At 35.0% G+C, this 22,560-nt stretch overlaps 1 protein-coding gene across 1 annotated transcript in view; it reads left to right on the top strand.

Moving 5' to 3' along the window:
* The first annotated feature begins 1,783 nt into the window (after window positions 1-1,783).
* LOC122794159 (protein ABHD1-like) overlaps window positions 1,784-22,560 on the top strand; it is a 565,767-nt gene continuing 544,990 nt past the window's right edge. Inside the window, exon 1 of the mRNA XM_044062358.1 lies at window positions 1,784-2,134. Within this exon, the coding sequence (XP_043918293.1) occupies window positions 2,015-2,134 (120 nt within the window). The 5' untranslated portion in view covers window positions 1,784-2,014. The remainder of the gene's footprint in view (window positions 2,135-22,560) is intronic.

Genomic DNA, 22,560 nt, shown 5'->3' on the forward strand with positions numbered 1-22,560 from the left:
ATATATATATATATATATATATATATATATATATATATATATATGAGGAAAGCAATATTAACATATAAAATGATGAGGGATTCAAAATAAATGATATTAAATGAGGGGTGGTGAGACACTGGAATGCATATAATTAAGGTATCTCCAGCAGACACCATAAAATTGTTCTCTCTTTATAGAAACATTGTCTAGAGCAGAATATGCATTTCTAAGAGGCCACAGATTTGCAAGTACGTGTAGAGGATAGAAGCAGGTCACACAGTAGAAATAAAACAGTGAATGTTAAGTGGTAGAAATCACTGTAAAAATAAAACAAATCTTAGTGTATATCCCTAAATAAATAAACCTGTTATTTACGTAACTGGCATCATTAGAGTCCATTATAATATATTTCACAATGGGCTGCTGCGGTGGTGCAGCGGTTAGCGTTGCCGCCTCACAGCAAGAGGTTCTGCGGTTCGATCTTCAGCTGGGGTGCCTTCTGTATGGAGTCTGCATGTCCTCCCTGTGGTCACGTGGGTTTTCTCCGGGTGCTCCGGTTTCCTCCCACATCCCAAAGACATGCTGTAGGTGGATTGGACACTCTAAATTGGCCGTAGGTGTGAGTGTGTGCATGTGTGTGCCTTCTGTGAAAGGTTGGGTGCTGGGCTGGCAACTTGACACCGTAAAACTCCACTGCCAATCATGAGTGGACAGTGATCCGCTGTGGCGACCCCTAACTGGGAAAAAGCCGAAAGAAGATAATATAATTCACAATGAGGTGTACAAGAAAGACTCGTCACACAAGATACAATGTGACAGCACAGGGGGAATGTCAGTGGGGTATTTCTTTAAAGAAAGATCATTCAGTGACTGGGGAAAAAAACTTTCTAAGGAGGAAGTAGATCAAGGCTGTTAGACGGGCATAAAACAGCTGTTAACAAGACTGAGAAAAGGAAGTATGTGGTGTAGATGAATGACGTACATTGTATCCGGTAGGTCAGGAAATTAACAGATCTGATAGCCGAAGTGACTTCTATCTGTTGTCCATCTTAGTTTCCTTGAAGCAGAGATGGGAAAGACTGCAAAAATCAGCAAACAGGCTTTATACTTGCTAACTGGCGTTTGATTTCCCCAGCCTCCACCTCACTATTGTGTGATTCAAACCAAGTCAGTTTGCTTACCAGTTTTGCTAAATAAGTACATATCTTTTTCAGCAACTTCTGATGTCTGAACGGATCCACCAGTCTTAAATGTTTTGGGCTGCACTTAAAAACTGGTACTTTAGTCTAGTGAGTCTTAGCTAGTTTCACAAGAATAACATACTAACAGTACACAAATGTAAACCAGGAAAATCAAAGTATTTGCTCTCTAAAAATTACAGCAATAATTCATCCACCTCTGATTCACTGTGAACAGTACTTAGAAACATAGTTCCAGCTAAAACATTTTCAGCCTGCATGATGTTGGATTACTTGCCACTCACTCCTCTACACTTCTTATATTACATTGTTTAGGAATTGCATAAATTTGGGCAGGACATTGCTCTGCAGAATAAAAAAAGTACTGCTTCTTGCTGCGACAGAGCCTTGGGTCTTTAAAGGGAGAAGCTGTCTTGTATAAATGCCAGCAGCATGAACCTATGTGTTTTTTTTAAAGAGCATCTCTGCTGTTCTGAACTGTTAGTCTGTCGTCTGTACCAGATGTCTTGCATTCCAGGATTGTGGCTCATTAAACCTCTCAAGATAAGATTCAGTTTCACAGCATTCATTCAGGCACATAATTAACTTCCCTGCCCATACCGGAAAAATTCAGCAAGGAAGTCCTGCTCAGATGACAGTGAGCATTCTGTGCATACAGGTCAATGTGCTGTGTGAACATACATACCAGCTTTTGTACCGCATATTGACCTCTCTTTTTTAATACCACATAGTTTGTTTTTCTGTCCATGTGTCAAAGAGAATTTATAGACTTTTACTTTTTTTAAACTGTATTTTCCTTAGTTGTTTTGTGAGAATTCTGACCTAAGGTTGAAATGATGGGTAGTTCTTCTTCTGTACTGCAGGATGTCTGTGAATACTGGGGAAAGCCCAGCTCTGTACTTCTAGGACTCGGTGCTCTTTATATCTGCTTCTACTGGAGATGGGTGCCAAAGGTTAGTGTATGCCTGTTTACTTTCTGCATTTATCTGCGTTTGGTAAATGAATAATCAGATGAGACTAAGTTCCTTTTTCATCTTTTCATCTGAAATTAATGGAAATTTATAATCCCAAAAGTACAATGTAACATGCTAGGTGCAGGCATACCCGTCATCTATCCAGAATTTTGCTGAATGTCCAGATATGTGCCTCATATTTTTGGTCTGTTCCTCATAAAATTTGTTGTTTTCTGGCAATTGTATTTATTTTTATTTAATTATGTGATGGTACATATTTATTTATTTAAAATCATTGAGAGGTTGAAGCCACTAAATAATGACAGACATTTCAGTTTCAGACTTTGTGTATTTCAAACAAATGCATGCTAATGCAAAGCCTGCTATTCTAGGAACTAAGTTTATAAACAATATTTAAAATATTGTCCCTGAGTTTGGGCCCCTGTTGCCCCATTACATTTGGCTTTGTCCAGAATTCTTGCACTAAGAAAATGGAGTAGGCATGTATTTCAAGTTAGTCGTTTTGCAGTATATATTGCTACATGTATGCCTATCATACCCCATGACAGAAATTACATAACAGACGTTTAGAAACAGCTTTTATTTAATTAGATGATAAATTATTAGTTATGCATGTAAATAGTTTGTGGCATACAGTTTATGTAATGGTGTGAAATATCAATTGCACAACCGCTTAGCAAGAAAGTAAGTGTGATGCAAAACAGAGACTTGCTGGGCAGCTTTTGACATGTTCCTATTTTGACAGAGGCTAAAACTTTGGTAAGAGTCGTTCTATGTTGGTAAGGCCTCCCTTTCAATAGTCCATAGTACAAGTTCTTCACTTTGTCTAGGTTTTACAAAACAGCTTGCTGCTAGATGGCCTGAAAGATTTACTGTAAGGTTTGGTCCTGAGCAACAACTTAAACTTCTGAGGACAATCCATGCAGATTATTTAAATGCTAGACTGAGACTTTGATAGTTCTTTGTTGATAGTGCCCTGTGTAATTTTTGTACCATTTTACACTTATCCAGCATATAAGCACAGACATGGAAGAACTTGGCAGTATGGTGAAAAAGGATATAAAGGGTAGTGCTACCAGTGTGCATTTAAATGGCCAGGACTGGATCTCAATGTAATTAGCTGGAGATCACCAAATTGTAGGCAGTCTGTTTTCATGACTCCTCTGAATTAAGTGGATAAGCATGACTCCTCTGAATTAAGTGGATAAGCATGACAGACGCTGAGTTTTATTCTATGAACCACTGTATGAGATACGTTCCCACAATGCAGTATATCATCTGTCAGTCAATACAGGGATAAATTCTATCGGGTGCCCTCTGCAACCACTGGTGAGTTAAGTGTTTAACATCTGATTGATATGGCTATGCTACATACCAACTCATCCCAGTTCAGTTTTCCTCTGTCCTTGGTTTATTTTGAACTTGGCTTCAGTAACAGATTCTGAAGTAACAAGAAGGGCATTATCTGCATGTAATATAAGCTGTAAGTCACTGATTCACTGAAACAAGCTTTAAGTACATCACAAGTAAAGTAGTATTTCCAGAATTCATCTTTGCTGAACATATTCGGAGATGGACAGGACTTGTTTATGGGGAAAATCTTAATGGGATTTGGTAGAAAATGTTCTTGTTTCTTTATATATGTAAGGTATAACAGGCTAAGCAAATACTACTAAAGCAATATCATGTTGGTAATTGTATTGTTATGATAACTACTACAGCTGTATTAGATTTAAAGATCCTTACTAAGCTTACAACCAAAGAGACTTCCAAAATCTTAGTCACATCACACATTACTGATGGAAAACTAATATGTAGTCCAGCAACCAGTTACCATTCATAAGGATTTTTAACACAGAAACATAAAACATACTGGCACAGTGCCAAAGAGGAAGTTCCTTTATGTGGCACCAGAAGCTTGGATTAATTTAATAGCCTGGATACCAGAGAACCATCTGAGGGCAATAAAGCAGTAAGAGAATAATGGTGTCTTTTTCTTTCCCAGAGGAGGGATATGATAAGACCACCATGCCAGGTCCAGCATAATGGTGATACTGTAAATTTGATGGAGTCATTCATGCTAAAGGGGGCACAAGCTGTATTCAAATATGTCACTCATGGAGAGTGTTTCAGTAGGCAAACCTGAAGAAAGGAAGGATGGAAGCAAGCAATCTCTGGTAAGGCGTAGGTCTGTCAGTCTAGGACATTTTTGTTATAAAACAGAAACTAATGTCAGACATTGACCTCTTAGGTCCATGTGTTCTTCTCTTTACTCAAACTATGAAGACATTGTTCCTGTAATTGAATTTATGTTTGACTTGCCTCCTCTTTTTCTTTTGTGTAAGGTTTTAGTCTGCCTAGCATAACATTGGATTTTTTTTGCTGTTGTGAATCTGCAACTGTTTTGTGGAAGCTCTTTCTGTCTTTTTATTTATAACTCTCTTGGTGAACTGTTATTTCTGCATAACGTCCAACTTCTCTTGTATTTTTTACTTGCGATCCTTGTTTCTGTGCTGTTTCTTTTGAAGACGTTGCCTTCTTGAACTTTACTCATTCTTTTAAAGTATTTGAATATCTTGTATCATGTCCCCCCTCCCCTTTCTCTATGTTTCCTTCTGTCGTGTGCATGTTAAGTTCTGTTTAAGGCTTCTTACCACAGATATTAAACAGTCGTAGCCCTCATCTTCTAGAACAGCCTTGGTTCTGTTTGCTTCCTTTCAGATGTATGGCCTCCACAGCTACACATAGTACTCCAGTTAGGGTCTTATCATCTGTTTGTAGAGAGGAACTGCAATTTTCCTCTATCTGCTGCTTTGATTCCCCATCTGCACTGTTTTATCTACCGTTGTTTTTCTTGCCACATTCTCACAATGCTTTTGCACAGGGAAATCCTCTGAAATTAACACACCTATGAGAATATGCCTTTTGTCACAACAGTTACAGGAACGGGTCTCTCTGATAATCTTTTCTCACCATAGGTTCAGGTTTCTCATCTGAAACTTTCCCATGTAGATTGCATGCTTCTAGTGGCAAACAAATAGGAAGCTCTGTGCTGCTCAGTGAACCATCTGCCTATTTTTCTGTTTCACAAACTAATTAATTCTGTGTGAATTTTGCCCTGCATCTGATTAATATGCCTCCTCACTAACAAATGACCAATGAAAACACAAGACACAAGTCCCAGACAACTCACCATACCTTTAGGAATCCATTTTGAACCAAACAGATTTCATCTCCAGGTGTAAAACTTTCTATCTTGTATGTTTAAGTAAAGTTTGCATTGCAATCTACTTTTTTTCTGGATTTGTTATCCTCCTGCAGCTCTTCATTTTCTGGACTGAACCAGGGCCACTGAGGAGGTTAAGGACACTGGTGCCATGTTATATTGATGGTGGTGAGGCTGTCCTATTCCACAGTATCATGTGGCAGCCTGGCAAGCTCCACATCTACTGCCTTCAGGAGGTGTATGCTCACTGCTGCAGACGTGCAGCCTTCCTAATCAAGTGATATACCATTTGCAGCATGGAGCCCACCAGGATGTTAATGCTGCTGCTGTTGCAGTGAATCTAGGATGCCTCCATCCCACCAGAATGGGCAAGCCGGCATTGGCCATTCACTCCCATTCTCCCGTCTGACCTCTACAGCTGCTGTCCTTTTAGTCAAACATGGGTCATCTGGGGTGAAGGAAGGGCTGTGCCATAGGGACACTTTTTTATGGATGTTTACAGAAACTAGTGTGGCATGGCAGCTCAGTGTTTAACCATACAGAGCTGCCAACATAATCCTCCATGAGGTTGAAAGCCATGCTAAAGAGGCAGGCATCCCCCTTTATCCAGGTGTTATCTGATCAGTTATGGAATACTTTATCCTGTTCTGTAACCTGATCACATGCCATTTGGTGCACTTGAAGGTAGAAACATTTCATATAACATGAATCAGGGGACTTCAAGGTTTGTCTTCTATAGAACAAATCCTCTGTGTCTTGTTTCCTTATTGGAGGAGACCTATACGGGACATGTAGAGCATTAAAGGCCCCTTGCTATTTGGAAACCCAGAACACTAGAGGACACTCAGCGTCAATAAAAAATTATATCCACCATACTGTGAAATGTGACTGTTTCATATCTCAAATATGTCCAGTCCTGTGGAATAAATTCCCCCTCTCAATTAAACATAGCTGGTCAGTTTATGCCTTCAATAAGGGACTAGATGACTACATGGGTATCCACACTTTCCAACATGGGATACATGGCATCAAGCTCCTTAGTGACCAGTGGTCCTTAAGCTTCTTCAGAAATTCTATGAACCTGCCCCAGTCTTCCCATTTAAACATTTCTGCTATAGACAATCCAGGGGATTAATTATTTAGCTGATAAGGAACCATGATAGTATTATTTCCACAGTTTCCACTTTCATTCCCTTTATCAATTCCTTCAAAATATGTACATCTCTCTCTCTCTCTCTCTGCTAAATCAATAGAAGAAGTGTAGAATGCTACACTAGTTATATGAGTAATTTATTTTATTTTATTTTTATTTGTATTTATGCTTTGTTGTCTGGTTAGTCTTACTATGCCAGTGGCCTCTCTTCAGGGGAAACCCAAGGTGGTATTCATATTGGCTATGAGAAAGTTGGTCAGGGCACCATGGCATATGTGCCATGGAATCTTTACTTTTCTTATTACTTTTAGAAAATTTGTAAATTCCACATTATCAGATACAATAATTTCTGGATAACACATATGTTAGAACTTTTTTTTTTCAATAGCTGCTTGAAAAGAAGCAGAGTTAATGGTATAGGCATCCAGTCACTTGGAATGACCATCTGTCAAGATCAGAAACATTTTTAAAGAAATGGACTGACATAATACATACACAGTATAGACCCTGTCTTTTCTGCACAATTCACATAGCAAAGCTGGAACAAATGTATTATAAGTCCACAAAAATTACCCTAGTCTCTTTACACTATCCCCTCACTGCAAACCCCCTACTATCAGTAGTGACCAATAGTAAAATAGAAATTAACTATATCTTATTAAACAGTGCCTATACGTATCTTCATTCTAAACATTCTTGGCACCATCTCCCTAGAAATTTGCATTCAAATGACAGTCTACTAATCAAAGCATCTAGGAGCCAAAGCACTTACGGGTATGCCTTACTAAGAAATTCCAAAGGTCCCTCATAGAACAACCTATCATGTATTTAAAAAAAAGCAAAAATAAAATTGCAAGTAACATCCAGACCTTCAAAAATCCTTGCTTAACCACTATAATTATGTGGTAAACTGCAGTTGTTACAGATAAGTTCAATCTGTCTCATCTTCCCCTCATCAAAGTATTGTATCCACTTTTACCATTATCCTTTTTCATCTGCGGAAATGTCTGTACTACCATCGTTTTTTTTTTTGAATGACTCATCTCTATAACATTTACATGGATGTCAAAACTCATAGCATCTTTCTGAATTCATGCTACTGTAACCTGCATCTGTGCAGTAGATATATATATGTGCTTACCCAAAACTCTACCATCTTATTGAATGTCTCCACATTCAGCTATTCCTATGCAATAGATTATGACTTTTGCTTAACCTAACCATAAATAGTAGTGTCACTGGCTCAACAGCTAGTGGACGCGCCTTTGGCTTAGAAGACCAGAAGGTAGTTGGTTCTATTCCCACACTAGGTAAATGGATTGATGATACTGCAATGTAGCATAACAGAGTGCTACACTCCTGAGTGTGTCATTCATCAGATGACATGTTAAACTGAAGTCCCATTTGCTAAAGTTCCTAATAGCTCAGGTGAACATAAAAGATCCCATGGCACATATTGAAAATAGTAGGGGGGTCTTTATTAAAATTCACAATATACTATATATATATATATATATATATATATATATAAAACTCTACAGATCATTTACAATAATTTAAAATTGACTTGCATAGTTTCCATTTTATTAACTTTCAATTCCCCCCACTCTTTTTTCCACAACCAAAATCTTATTTTCTTCAAAATTTCTGACAGTACTCATTTCACATTAAATTTTATCTCATTCAGTCCTTCATTCCAGACAATCTACATTATAAAAAAATTTTCATCTAATCTATTTACATCATTTTGTTTCATATTTTCATAGTGTCCATATTCTAGCATGCCCATAGCTATATATTTACATTTCTTTCCACAACTGATTTCCTCTATTACATTTCAAAAAACATCTTCAGCAGTCTCTAATTCTCTAAATATATACAGACTCTATCTTTTATTTTTTATATGCCATATTTGCCTTTACTGGAATCCCATTTATAGACAGTTTCTACAAAAAAATCTGTACATTCCACATATTTTTCAAATATTATCATTCTTGCTTTTACAGCTTTTACTTTTTTCTCCCAAGTGTTTCCAAGTGTAAATATAATACAATTTTGCCATTATACTTTCATACCTTTCTCTCCTATTATTTTCTATATTGCCTAACTAAATCTTCCATAATAATATTTTCTTTATATTTATTCTCATTTCCGTACAAATAATTGTTTACTTATTTTTAAACATTTAAGGTTTTCCCATATCACTTTATATTTTTCTTCTGTTATCTTTATTAATAAATTTCTGTTTTTCTTAATTCCTGTTAATATTTTATATACATCCAGTGAAGCTATATATACACTTAGATTTATTAAAACCAAACTTCCTCCTTTTTTGTAACATAAAGGATTCCTCTTTTAATAGGGTTTAGTCTAGATCCCCATATAAATGCAAATAACACATTCAATAATTCTTGGTCATATTCCAATTGTATTATAAATATATTTGCTAAATGTGCCAACTTACCTAATATTACCAAATTAATTAAACATGCTTTCTTCTTATTTGTAAGTTTAAATGATCTCCAAAGCATACAAATGTTCCTTGTGTTATATATCATGTCCTCCCATTGTGTCATTCTCTGTTGCTCCCTACCAAATTTTAAACCCAAAATCTCTAGTTCTTCTTTGTTAAACTGAATACCTTCTATTTTTCTTAAGAATCCCAGTCCCTTTTCCTCATTAATGCTTAAACCTAATACTTTTAATTCTTTGTCAAGTGTTTTAATGGCTATGTTCATCCATTCTTTATTTTTTGTACAACTGCTACTATTGCTAGATCATCTGCATAAGAAAACATTACTGGAATCTGAATACCCACTGCTGTGCAATATTTAGCTTCCTCTAATACCTAATTTATCTTGTTAATGACTGCATTCATAACTAATGCAAATAGAATACTACTTGCTGAGCATTCTTGTTTAATGGTCAAATCAATCATGGATTTAAGTGAAACACAGCTCAAACAAAAACACAACAAAGGAAAAATGAACTGGGTAGCGTAGCAATTTAATCACAAAGAACAAAGCTTTCAGGTTAAAAACCCTTCATCAGTATTAACTCAATATCCTACTACAAACAATTTATATAAACCGCAATTAAGTCATAGCCAATACAATTCATCATATGTTATTAAAGAAATACCACATTATTTTTAAAAAAAACATAAAATCATTACATAAGCTCTAGTATATAATAAAACAATTACATAAAATATATTAAGTAATGTAAACAACTCTGTCTTTGTTTTAAAACAGGTTTCAATGATATCATTTGATTTAAGCCAGATAATTTGTCTGCAGATAGGAGTATCCCTTTATATTCACTCAACTCTAGCTTAGTATTCATATCTCCCCATCTATTGTTCTTAGTTACAGTACCAATAACCTTAAACATAAAACCATGCTCCAAGTTAGCCTCATTTATATGTTTGGCTAAGGCATTTGTCAGAACCTTCCGTCTAATATCAGAGTTATGTTCAATTATTCTGTCTTTGAGTCTTCTATTTGACTTACCCACATAGAAACACCTGCATTTTTTACACTTAGGCAAGTATACAATATTAATACTATTACAAGTTGCAGTACATCAACATTCAAATCTTTTTCCAGTTGGTGTATCAAAATAATTCACATCTTTATCAATATAAGTGTAACAACAACAATTATAACATGGGAAGGTGCCATATTTTACTTTAGTCGAATTCATGTTCTCCTTTATATCTTTGTAGCATAGTTGTTGTTTCAGATTTATACTGTTTCTATATGCAAACCTAGGTATAGACTCAATAAACCTCCTTAAGTCTGGTAAAGCTTGTAATATGGGCCAATTATCAGAAATAATTTTTCGTATTTGTGAAGTAGTTCTATTGTATGTAGTTACATATCGAAGTTGCATATGGGTAACAGGGACAGTAGATGTTATATCAGTAATATTCCTTCTATCCCTAAAATATGGGCTAGTATTACCATTCCGTGACCCAACTATTTCATATTACTGATATAACATCTACTGTCTCTGTTACCCATATGCAACTTCGATATGTACCAACATAAAATAGAACTACTTCACAAATATGAAAAATTATTTCTGATAATTGGCCCGTATTACAAGTTTTACCAGATTTAAGGAGGTTTATTGATTCTATACCTAGGTTTGCATATAGAAACAGTATAAATCTGAAACAACAACTATGCTACAAAGATATAAAGGAGAACATGAATTTGACTAAAGTAAAATATGGCACCTTCCCATGTTATAATTGTTGTTGTTACACTTATTGATAAAGATGTGAATTATTTTGATACACCAACTGGAAAAAGATTTGAATTTAGATGTACTGCAACTTGTAATTGTATTAATATTGTATACTTGGCTATGTGTAAAAAATGCAGGTGTTTCTATGTGGGTAAGTCAAATAGAAGACTCAAAGACAGAATAATTGAACATAACTCTGATATTAGACGGAAGGTTCTGACAAATGCCTTAGCTAAACATATAAATGAGACTAACTTGGAGTATGGTTTTATGTTTAAGGTTATTGGTACTGTAACCAAGAACAACAGATGGGGAGATATGAATACTAAGCTAGAGATGAGTAAATATAAATGGATACTCCTTCTATCTGCAGACAAATTACTTGGCTTAAGTCAAATTATATCATTGAAACCTGTTTTAAAACAAAGAATTGTTTACCTTAATTAATAATTTTTTTATGTAATTGTTTTATTATATACTAGAGCTTATGTAATAATTTTATGTTTTTTTAAAAAATAATGTGGTATTTCTTTAATAACATATGATGAATTCTATTGGCTGTGACTTAATTGCAGTTTATATAAATTGCTTGTAGTAGGATATTGAGTTAATACTGATGAAGGGTTTTTAATCTGAAAGCTTTGTTCTTTGTGATTAAATTGCTACGCTACCCAGTTCGTTTTTCCTTTGTTGTGTTTTTGTTCGAGCTGTGTTTCACTTAAATCCATGATTGATTTGACTGTTACATTGTAATATCAGGATATGAGGAGTTCTCTACCTACAATTTTACTCTTTTCACAGCCGTTTACAGCTACTCTGCTGCACTTTCAGTCAGATATGAGTCTTACTTTGAACGACCTGTTGGGACAAAATAATCCTTTACCCTCCTTGACTGCCTTGCAAGATGGTATACAACAGCAAACCAAGAGGGATGTCGACCCAGACGTTGCCACGTTGTTGAAGAAGCTGGAACATAAAGTTGAGAAATACAAGGTATTACAATAGCAGCATTTTAGCTTTAATGTATACCTACAGCTTGGCATTGTACCTCGGGGTCTGAGGGTATTGCAAATGCCCTTGTATGGCAACATGCATCCCATACTTCTTAGAAAATGGCAAGAAATGAATATTAAGTTGGGCCTTGAATATATGAACCTAATGAATGAATTCTTCTTAGATACTGAAAAACAAATGCAACAGGAGATGGTTGCACAAGAAAGTGAGATTTCTTCACTGCCTAACTTTACTTTGCATACTGTCAAGTATGATAGAATGTTAGACAGATTGCACAAATATGATATGAAGATGGAGGCTCTCAAGCGTCGCAAGCTCAAGAGAGATATCAATGACTTTAATACCGGCCATATCTTCTTATGGCCCAGACAAAGCACTCTTGAACCATTGAGAAATACTGCTAATAATACAAGCAGTCTAAGTGGACAAACACGGGAATCAGTGGATATGTTGGATATAGTTAATGCAATGGAAACATCCGTGAAACTAGCTAGACCACCTACTAGTCTGATGACCAGAGAGCAACCGGTCTATAAGCCTATCAATGTGCATAGTACTTTGGACGCATCACCTTCTGCTCAATGATTGGCTAGTTCACAAAATAAAGACACTCCCTTGGCTTTTCAGCCTTCTCAGCAACCTGTTCACTTGAAACTACCGGAACAAGTGCAGGGAAAGCAATGGAGCATATCGAGAGGGCGTCCAGCACAGAAGAAGAGAGAAAGGAGCCAGAGCGGGTCCCATTCCAACTACAAGATGCGGAAGTGAGTACACCTGCATTTAAATCTATTGTTAATCTTTCCAATCTTGAGATTATGCCAGCGATTGTACTGCTGTTACAAAAGGGTTTGAACTTTATACCAGACAGCTTGGGTATAGTGACTGATGCACTAACTGATTTAAAATTGTTTTGCAGAGAACTAGACTTAAAACTAACTTTTCGTGATACTTTGAATACACAGCAGGTTGGATGTAAATGCAAGAGCACATTTATCCGTATAAGCCATCCAATTGTTTGTGCATTCAATAATGTTTGTGAAATACAAATTAGAGAATTATATGAGAAAGGGTGAATTGTATAATCTAACTACTGATGAATGCAGAGCCTTAATAGCATTGAAGAATAATGATGAAATAATTATAAAAGAGGCTGGCAAGGGCAGTGCGATTGTATTAATGAATAGGTTGGATTATTTTTCTAGCATGAATGCACTGTTGACTGATGGGGATATTTTTGTTGAAATATCTGGGTTAGATATTAGACAAATGATAAGCTGAGTAAATATGATAATTTATGATTTGCAGTTGATGAAGGATATTGACTTAGATAAATTTAGCTATTTTGCAATACCTGCACCTGTTATACTGGCTTTGTATGGCCTTCCTAAAATCCACAAGTCACCTGCAAACCCGCCTATGAGACCAATTGTCTCTGGACGTGGTTGGCTTACCGAGCCCATTTCAATTTATTTACAGCATTGTCTTTCTCCCTATTTGAAATATGTGAAAAGTTATATCAAGGACACGCCACATTTTCTAACTAGCTTGAGCACATGGTTTTATGACACTGATGTAACCAACTTTATTATGGTTGTAATGGACATTAAGTCCCTTTTCACTGTAATTCCTAACCAATATGCAATAGCAGCAATTAGAAAATTGTTATGTGAAAGAGGGTTACTAGATGGACATCGTATTGAAACAATTTGTGAATTGCTTGAAGTGGTCCTTGAAAATAATATTTTCACATTTAATAATAAGTATTATCATCAAGTATCTGGCGTCGCCATGGGTATTTCGGTGGTCAATACCTATGCAACATTAGCGTTAGACTATTGGGAATGTGAGACCATTTTTAATAGTACTGTATCTTTATCAGACAATATTTGTTTTTTAAGTGTTTTGTAGATGACGTCTTTTTTGTTTGGAAAGGCAGTAAAAGTGAATTGGATGACTATGTTGAAATGTTGAATAGTAGTACTGAATTTTTAAAATTTTCCATGGACTACTCTTTAAATAGAATTAATTTCTTGGATGTGACACTGTATTTTGATGGTATTGACATACATACTACATATACAAAAAAACAATACATGGTAACAAATATTTGCATAATAAAAGCATGCATACCCTCCATGTTTTTAGGGGAATAATTAAATCTCAAATGAAACGTCTGAGTTGACTGAATACTGATGCTGACCTTTTTCAACAACAGGCGGATGAAATGACTAAACTACTTATAGATAGAGGTTATGATACCAACATGATTTCATTTTATTATAATGAAATAGTTGGATCACGAGATGGTAATGCTAGCCCATATTTTAGGGATTGAAGAAATATTACAGATATAACATCTACTGTCCCTGTTACCCATATGCAACTTCGATATGTAACAACATACAATAGAACTACTTCACAAATACGAAAAAGTATTTCTGATAATTGGCCTATATTACAAGCTTTACCAGATTTAAGGAGCTTTATTGATTCTATACCTAGGTTTGCATATAGAAACAGTATAAATCTGAAACAACAACTTTGCTACAAAGATATAAAGCAGAACATGAATTTGACCAAAGTAAAATATGGCACCTTCCCATGTCATAATTGTTGTTGCACTTATATTGATAAAGATGTGAATTATTTTGATACACCAATTGGAAAAAAAAATTTGAATTTAGACGTGCTGCAACTTGTAATAGTATTAATATTGTATACTTGGCTACGTGTAAAAAATGCAGGTGTTTCTATGTGGGTAAGTCAAACAGAAGACTCAAAGATAGAATAATTGAACATAACTCTGATATTAGACGGACGGTTCTTACAAATGCCTTAACTAAACATATAAATGAGACTAACTTGGAGCATGGTTTTATGTTTAAGGTTACTGGTACTGTAACCAAGAACAATAGATGGGGAGATATGAATACTAAGCTAGAGTTTAGTAAATATAAATGAATACTCCTTGTGTTTGCCGACAAATTACCTGGCTTAAATCAAATGATATAATTGAAACCTGTTTTAAAACAAAGACAGAATTGTTTACATTAATTAATAATTGTTTTATGTAATTGTTTTATTATATACTAGAGCTTATGTAATGATTTTATGTTTTTTTTTTAAAAATAATGTGGTATTTCTTTAATAACATATGATGAATTCTATTGGCTTTGACTTAATTGTGGTTTATATAAATTGCTTGTAGTAGGATATTGAGTTAATACTGATGAAGGGTTTTTAACCGGAAATCTTTGTTATTTGTGATTAAATTGCTACACTACCCAGTTCATTTTTCCTTCATTCTTGTTTAATACCATTTTTTATTTTTATTGTCTCACTTAACCACCCATTAACCATTAGTTTCACTTTATTTTTTATATACATATTTCCAAATGTTGATTATCTTGTTACTTATATTATGTTTTTTCAAAATTTCCTATAATGTTTCATACTGTATCTTATCAAATGCTTTACTTGCATCCCATACTAATACATTCAGTTCTGTTTTCCTGTTTATTACATCATCTACCAGTTCTCTTATTATCATTAAAAGTTATTGACTTCCTTTTTCTTTTATTCCAAAAAATGTTTCATTCAGTCACTTGTTAGCCTTACTTGCTATTCTTTTTTTTTTCTACAACCTTTATAAAAATCTTGTAATCAACATTTTTAACACTAGTGGTCTCTAGCTTTTGTCTGTTTTTTTTCTCCCTTTTTCCAAATAAATTTCATTGCACCCATACATATTTTTTCATCATTTACCCTTTTTCAAACCATTCATTCAACACCTCTAAAATATTATTTTTGCCAGTCTTGCATTTCCTTATACATTGGATATTCAAGTCCATCTAAACCTGTAGCTGCTTCTACATTTACCATTTTCAAAACATTTTTAATTCTATCATTGTAATCTTTTTTTCCATTCTCTTATCTTCTTCAGTTATTTTTTAAGTTCCACTTGTACTTCTTTATAGTTTTACATGTAGAAAAAGTCTTCAAAATATGTCTTTTTTCTGTCTACATTATTTTTTTTTGTGTGTAGTTAACTAGGCTTCCTTCATCGTTCATTAACCCTCTTATTACTCTTATCTTTTCTTTAACTACTTTACTTAAGTATGATTTGTGTTTGTAAGACAAACACCTTAACCATTAGGCCACCCTCACAACCCAAATGTTATTTATTTTCCTCCTTGTAAAAATATCTTTGTTTGAATAGCATTTTTTATATTTTCTCTTGGTTCATTTCATACAACTTTTTTTTTTCTTTTTCTAGAAACTCTTTTTTATTATCTATTATTATTTTTTTTTAAGTTTGGTTACTGATTTTTTCATATTTACAACTATCTTATATTCTTTTTGACTTTTGCCATTCCAATACTTCTTTTCTATATTTTTCTTTTAGACTAATCCACCAACTTTTCCAATCTTGATAAAATCTTTTCATGTGTATATGATATAACAGTAGTTGGTGTAATATTTCCTTTACATACTCATTTAAATCTGATTCATTAATTCTTTTTATATAGCCCATTTTTTCTTGAATCTCTATTCAAATTGCTGCACGGTCTGAAAAAACTATAATTTTAACTCCTTGTTATAATATCCTTAAACTCTCTGATACTACAAAATAATCAGTTTCAGTTGTCAAATTGCTCCTTTTGTATGTCCAGTGTTTGTTTTTCCATAAGTACATTTTATCATTTTTAAAAATTTCTGAAATTAGCGTTACAGCTGCCCATTCTTTTCTTCTGCCTTAAATCACAGTTAAAGTCTCTCACTATTATTACTAGCATATTCACACTAACATAATCAAGTATTTTCATAAACATAATCTCTCTCTGTTTCTGTAATGTGTATGCATAAAGTATAATTACCCTATATATTTGGTTCTTCCATCTTATGTTTAATATTAATATTCTTCCTAATACTACTAACATGTAATCAGGAATTTTTATACATTCTTTACATAAAATTGCTACGTCTGAGCATTTTTCTTCTCCTATCTTCCATATAACTGTACCTTCCCATACCCATTTACATGTATTATTTCTTCCTCTGTTGTTATTCTTATGTCTTTTAATATTATGATATCCATATCTAACACTTCTAACCTTAGTTGAACATTTTTATACTATTTACATTTATTGCTAGGATTCTCACTTTATGAAAATGTTCCTATTTTATCCTTTTTATTTTTTGTTTCCTCCTATCCCTATGTTTTTTAATTTGTGCTTTCTTTCACTCTCTTTCCAATAGAATTTATTTTACTTTTAACCCTTATCCATTTATCTTCCCCTTCATCGCTTGAATTTCTTAATTATTCTTCTAACTCTCCTTTTTCTTTTTTTCCTCTTATATATTCTTTTACTTCCATTGATATCTCTTCCTCTTTTCTATTTTCATTGTGTCTCCTCTGTGTTATCTACTAAAGCAGTCTCTCTCTCTTTCTTGGTCTACCTTTGTCTCCTGTGTATGATTCTATGTAACATTACAGTCCAGCCATGAATGTCCTATTCTTTTCACATTTTATCCATTTTTGCTCACATTTCTTTTGCTTCATGACCAACTTTCCCACAAATGAAAATTTATTTTTGTCACAACAGCTCATTCCCATCCCACTGTCCTTAAACCTCTGTTGTGATAAATCTTTGTAATGTCCATTACAGCAGTACTCACAGTTTTTAAATGAATCTTTTACATGATGTCTTTCAGTTTCAGTACAAGATTGAATGAATTCTCTTTTGTAGCCTCCCTATTAAATGCTTACACGGCATATAATTTCCAGAGATTTTCATTCTTTCTTTTTTCATATTGTTCCAAGAACGTTTCCATATGCTGTGCTTCCTCAAACAAATGTCACAAAAAGTGTCTTTATTAATACACATAAACGCTCTTACCTCTCTGGGTTTAATACCCAGTGGTGAAATGATGCTGTCCCATACTTCATACCTGTCCAGTCCATGCTTTCTTCTTACTTCTGTTTTCTTCTCTTCTCTTTCACCTTCTCCTACCATTTGTGCATATGAGCTCCTCCTTCCTTATTGAACTTCTTCTTGTATTCTGTGCGTTATATCACCCCATGACACTGCCTTTTCACTCTCCAGTTCACTCTGCTCTATTAGTTTTTTCAAATAAACATCCCGTAACCCCCCCCCCCACAACTGGAGGGTTGTAACATTCGTTAAAACAAAATTTGCTGAAATAACGCCTCCAAATCCATAATACCTACTTTGACTCCTTGCCTGTTAACTGATTCTCTCTTCCTCTTCTCCCTTCTCTCCACACCACTCAACCTCCAACTCTTATTTAACATATCCAACCTTTCAGATGTTTGATTAATAGCGTCAGTCATCTCCAAAAATGAGAAACACGTTCTTTCTCCTTCATGTTTGACTTTCTGTTTCCTGCTTCTCCGAGCTGCCTCTGCCCCGGACCAGAGGTCAGGAAGTATAACAGTGAATAGAGTAGGGGAAGATCTCTGATGACCTTGCCAACTTCTAGTCATATAAATACCATCTTGGGTTTCTTGTGAAAGCAGACTGCAAGTCTGGTAAGACTAACCAGGTCAATAGTGAATAAATAAATTGCCATTTTGTCAATGTGTAAGTTGTTTTCTCTTCAGCTTTTCCAAATGCTGTATTGTGTTTATGTTGATTAGTACAGTCTCTCTTACCAAATGCTGCCCCCAGTCTGCATTTTTATGTTGGTGTGTTACAAAATTTACATTATTCCTTCTTGATTATGTCCTAATTAAATTATTGGTAGATGTGGCTGATTAGTAGGCAGGAGATCCCTCATTGCTTCTACATGCTAACATATTAATGATGTAATTGCTTTAACATGTTGTTGGCATCTTCTTATTTGTATATGTATTATGTAAAAACTCTGTTCATGTAGTGTAATATTATTTTTCATTATTTTTTTCAAAATTTCTTTATATTGGATCTTCACCATTGGCCTCCAATAAAAATGGCACACAATGCAGTTGGGCATACTGGTAATGTAAGCATACATACATATATACATTCCCAATGGAGTTAAGGTGCAGTTGGTGGTGACGTTTTGTTTTTGTGGCTTTCTTCACATATCTCAGCTTCCTTTTTCATATCCTGGTCATGCCAGGCCACTGCATATAAAATATGGTCAAGCTGTTTTTTTTTTTTTTTCTGCACATACCAGAATGAGATTGGGGCAGTAGTTTTAGTATTATATTATAGACAGATTTTGCTCAGGGATTGCAACTGAAACTTAACAGTATATGCCTATAGCTTCTAGAGCATATGGCATAAGCCTTAATTTAGTTTATGCTAAACTTTCAAGGCCTATTCATGAACTTGAAAAATAATTATAATTTTGGCAGTCATACACTGGTGCTCTGCTCGTGACTTATAGTATAGTACTTTACTGACTGTAATGTTTGATCCTTTCAATTATTGAGATAGTCCATCTGGGTATGAAATCCCGTTTTAGTGGATGACAGGGAGAAAAGCTCCACATGTTTACAAAAACATTGCAGAAATCACAAAATAAGCTAGTGAATGAAATATGAAACACAGAGGAATAGCAGTCATTAACAATTTTCTAGGGCTGTAGTTACAGAAGAGCAGTTACATTTATGTTAGGTTGTTAAGTAAAATATTGCATTGGCATTTATCTGTTAAAACTATTTACAAACAAGTACAGAGGTGAACAGTGTCTGTGCCATAGTACATTTTAATGAGTATGGGTTATGTATAGGAACAATAGGACAATTTCTACAATATAGTTAAAAAGAAATATTAGAGCTAATACAGAGAGAGTTATCTAGGACCCTAATGCTGGTAGTACTGATTTAGGTTTCAGTTATAAGATTACAACTGAAAACAGAGAAAGAGTGACCAAAGCTAGTTACAGTTTGTTGTATCAGAAAACAAAACAGTAGTGATGGTAGAAATTAACAGATGAAGCAGAAAGAAAGGAAGATCAGAGCAGTGTATTGGTAGAAACTGACACGTGGTCCAAAGAATAACAGGTGACCAGAAAGAAAGAAATTAACAAATGTGGCAGAATGAAAGAAAGGTCATATGATAGTTTAGCTTGGGGAAGTACACAAACAATGTCAGGTGTCCATTAAATGCTGTTGTAGGTATACTTTGAAGAAGTTATTGTTATCTGCTTGGGTGATTTGGGTAGGATTCATGTCTGATAGCTGAGAAATATAGCTTGAGTATAAGGAGGCACCTGTTGTATTGTCCGATTTAATGACAAAAAGCTGGTGGTTATCTTAGGTTCATAGATTAGTACTAAGCTAACTGCTCTTGTGAGCTATTTTAAGCCTAGCCAGTTATCTCTTGTGAGACTCAAACCCTGCACCTTGTGTTTGTAAGGCAAACACCTTAACCATTAGGCCACCCTCTCCTCTCCATTTGGGAAATAGAGGTTAATACGGTTATTTAGAGATGGACAGTTTTCAGGTTTGTGACTAAGGTTATGGGTTGTGGCTAACTGCGTGAAATCTACATGATGGTAGGACATTTCCATTCAGATTAAGTGTTTCAGAGCCAGGCAGTGGTGAGATCTGTATGGGAGATTAGCTGCAAAAATGTGGCCACTTTATTGTAGCATTGCTGTTGTTAATTTATTTTGAAGACTGGTATAAATAGGAATAGTATAGGGAGTCGACAGCTTTGCATTGTTTTCTAGCACTGCCAGCTTTGCAGAGCGCACCAAGTTTGGGGGGTTCTTTTCAGCTAATTTTAGCTGATGAGTAAACTTCTTATGTTCATTTATGTGTACTCTGAGTAGTTTGGTATGTATTACTAGTTCAATCTTTGCATTGTTAGATAAGGTTATGGTGAATGATGTTTTTGTGCAATGAATTGTTTGGGGGTAAATAAAGTTAGTTTGCTTTTCTTGGGATTAGGGAGAAGTCAATTTTTGTTTAGTCAAGCTTCTTTGGCATTTCTTTGGTGATTTCTCAGTTTGTTCTTTTAGTTTCCCTATGGTTGGGACAGAGCTTATGAAGGTGGTCTCTTCAGCATATTGTACCAGAGAGATGTGCTTACATGGTATGTGGAAGTCTTTTTGTGAATATGTTGACTATTAGAGGTCAGAGGATTGAACTCTGGGGCACACCTACTGAAACTGGGGAAAAGGCTGAAATGTAATTCTGACATTTGGCAGCATGCTATCTGTTTGACAGTTATCTGTTTTCTGTTAATAACCAGGCTAGAGAAGAATCGGCAAGCATAAGAGAGGAGATATAATGTTGAAAGCTTTAGATAAGGAAAAGAGCAGAAACAAGATGACTTCCATTTCTATGTGGGTTTACTGTATTAATTGAAATTGTAGAGGGCAGTAGTGATACTAAAGTGAGGATGAAAGCCATGCTGGTTTGGAGAGGACCAATTTCCCATAAGATATATCCAAGTCTGTATGTTTTTCTGGAATCCGTAACATACATACCTTCTTGGCTTGGAAGTAATTTTATCATGTGGCCTCAGAAGTCTTATCCATCAAAGTGTTCCCAGTGAACTAATCTGTGGACTAGGTCTCTCTTCACTGCACTGGGTGGTTGTTGGCTGATGTAGATAGTAAAAGCAACTGATTAGTATAGATTGTAACAACTTTGCTAGGAAAATATGTACATGAAATCCATGGATTATGAAAACCATAGCTAAATATTCTATGTCAATTTGTGCATGCTTTTGTTTAGTAGGTATATAAAATCAAGGGGTATTTTACTGCAGTCAAACAGTCTGTGCAGAAGTGCAAAGTCATATGCCATAAAGTAAAGATGAACTGTCAGATGAATAACGAGTAAGCTCTTCAGCAGGATGTAGTCAGGAATCATATTTTTGAAACACTGATTCGTGTTATTCTCCCCATGTTCACAGCATAGCTTTACAGAATGATGCAAACGTTTAACAAGGCTGCAAGACTTTGTAATGAGTGTTTTAGACAACATGTTGGCTTAGTTGCAAGATATTTCCTTTATACTTTCAGGTTCCAAAATGTTCTTCTCTTGTCCATGTAGGCTTTCTCTTAGTTTTCTTGTTTACTCCCAGTAACATGATGATTGCTTGGCTACACTCAAATTGTCAATTTAAATAAATATTGTATGCTGTTGTAGCTTTGGTCACAGATGAAAACAGTCAATGGACCAACCAATTTAACAGGTTAGCACATAATTAAAAAAATCATGAAGTCCAACTATGCTTTTATCTTGATAACATTTAGAGGCAATGGAACCTCTGCAGTGGCTTTCACTTTATTCCTTACTAGATGCAAACCATGCTACCTCTACATAGAGACCAGTCACCAGTGAGGTCCCTGGTATTCTGTGCTGTAATCTCTTGTTTGCCATCTACTTTTCTGAAGTAAAACCAAATACAAAAGGACTCTGGTTGACTACGTTTGCAGATGCCTGATTGCTACAAGCAGTCATTGAATCCCCAAATGACTTAGCCATCCTGCAGGAAGGTTTGCCCCAAATAAATAACTGGTGCCAAATCATGAACTGAAACTAAATGTCAACAGCTGCATTACTGTATCATTTGAGAAGTCATCTACCCTAGGGAACTACTACATTGACAATACCCCCCTAAGAGTTGACCCACTTGGAGATTTAGGAACTTATGTGGGCAGTGACCTAACTTTTGACCAATCTGTGTCCATTGTTGTAAGAAAGTCCTTCTATACTGCACAGCTTATAAACAAAGGGGTTTTGTCTAGATTTGGGGATGTCATTGTCCCACTTTATTTAGCCCTCATTTG

Source organism: Protopterus annectens, chromosome 2.part1 (genome assembly GCF_019279795.1).
Source record: "Protopterus annectens isolate FY-2018-M chromosome 2.part1, PAN1.0, whole genome shotgun sequence".
NCBI classification, from domain to species: domain Eukaryota; kingdom Metazoa; phylum Chordata; order Ceratodontiformes; family Protopteridae; genus Protopterus; species Protopterus annectens.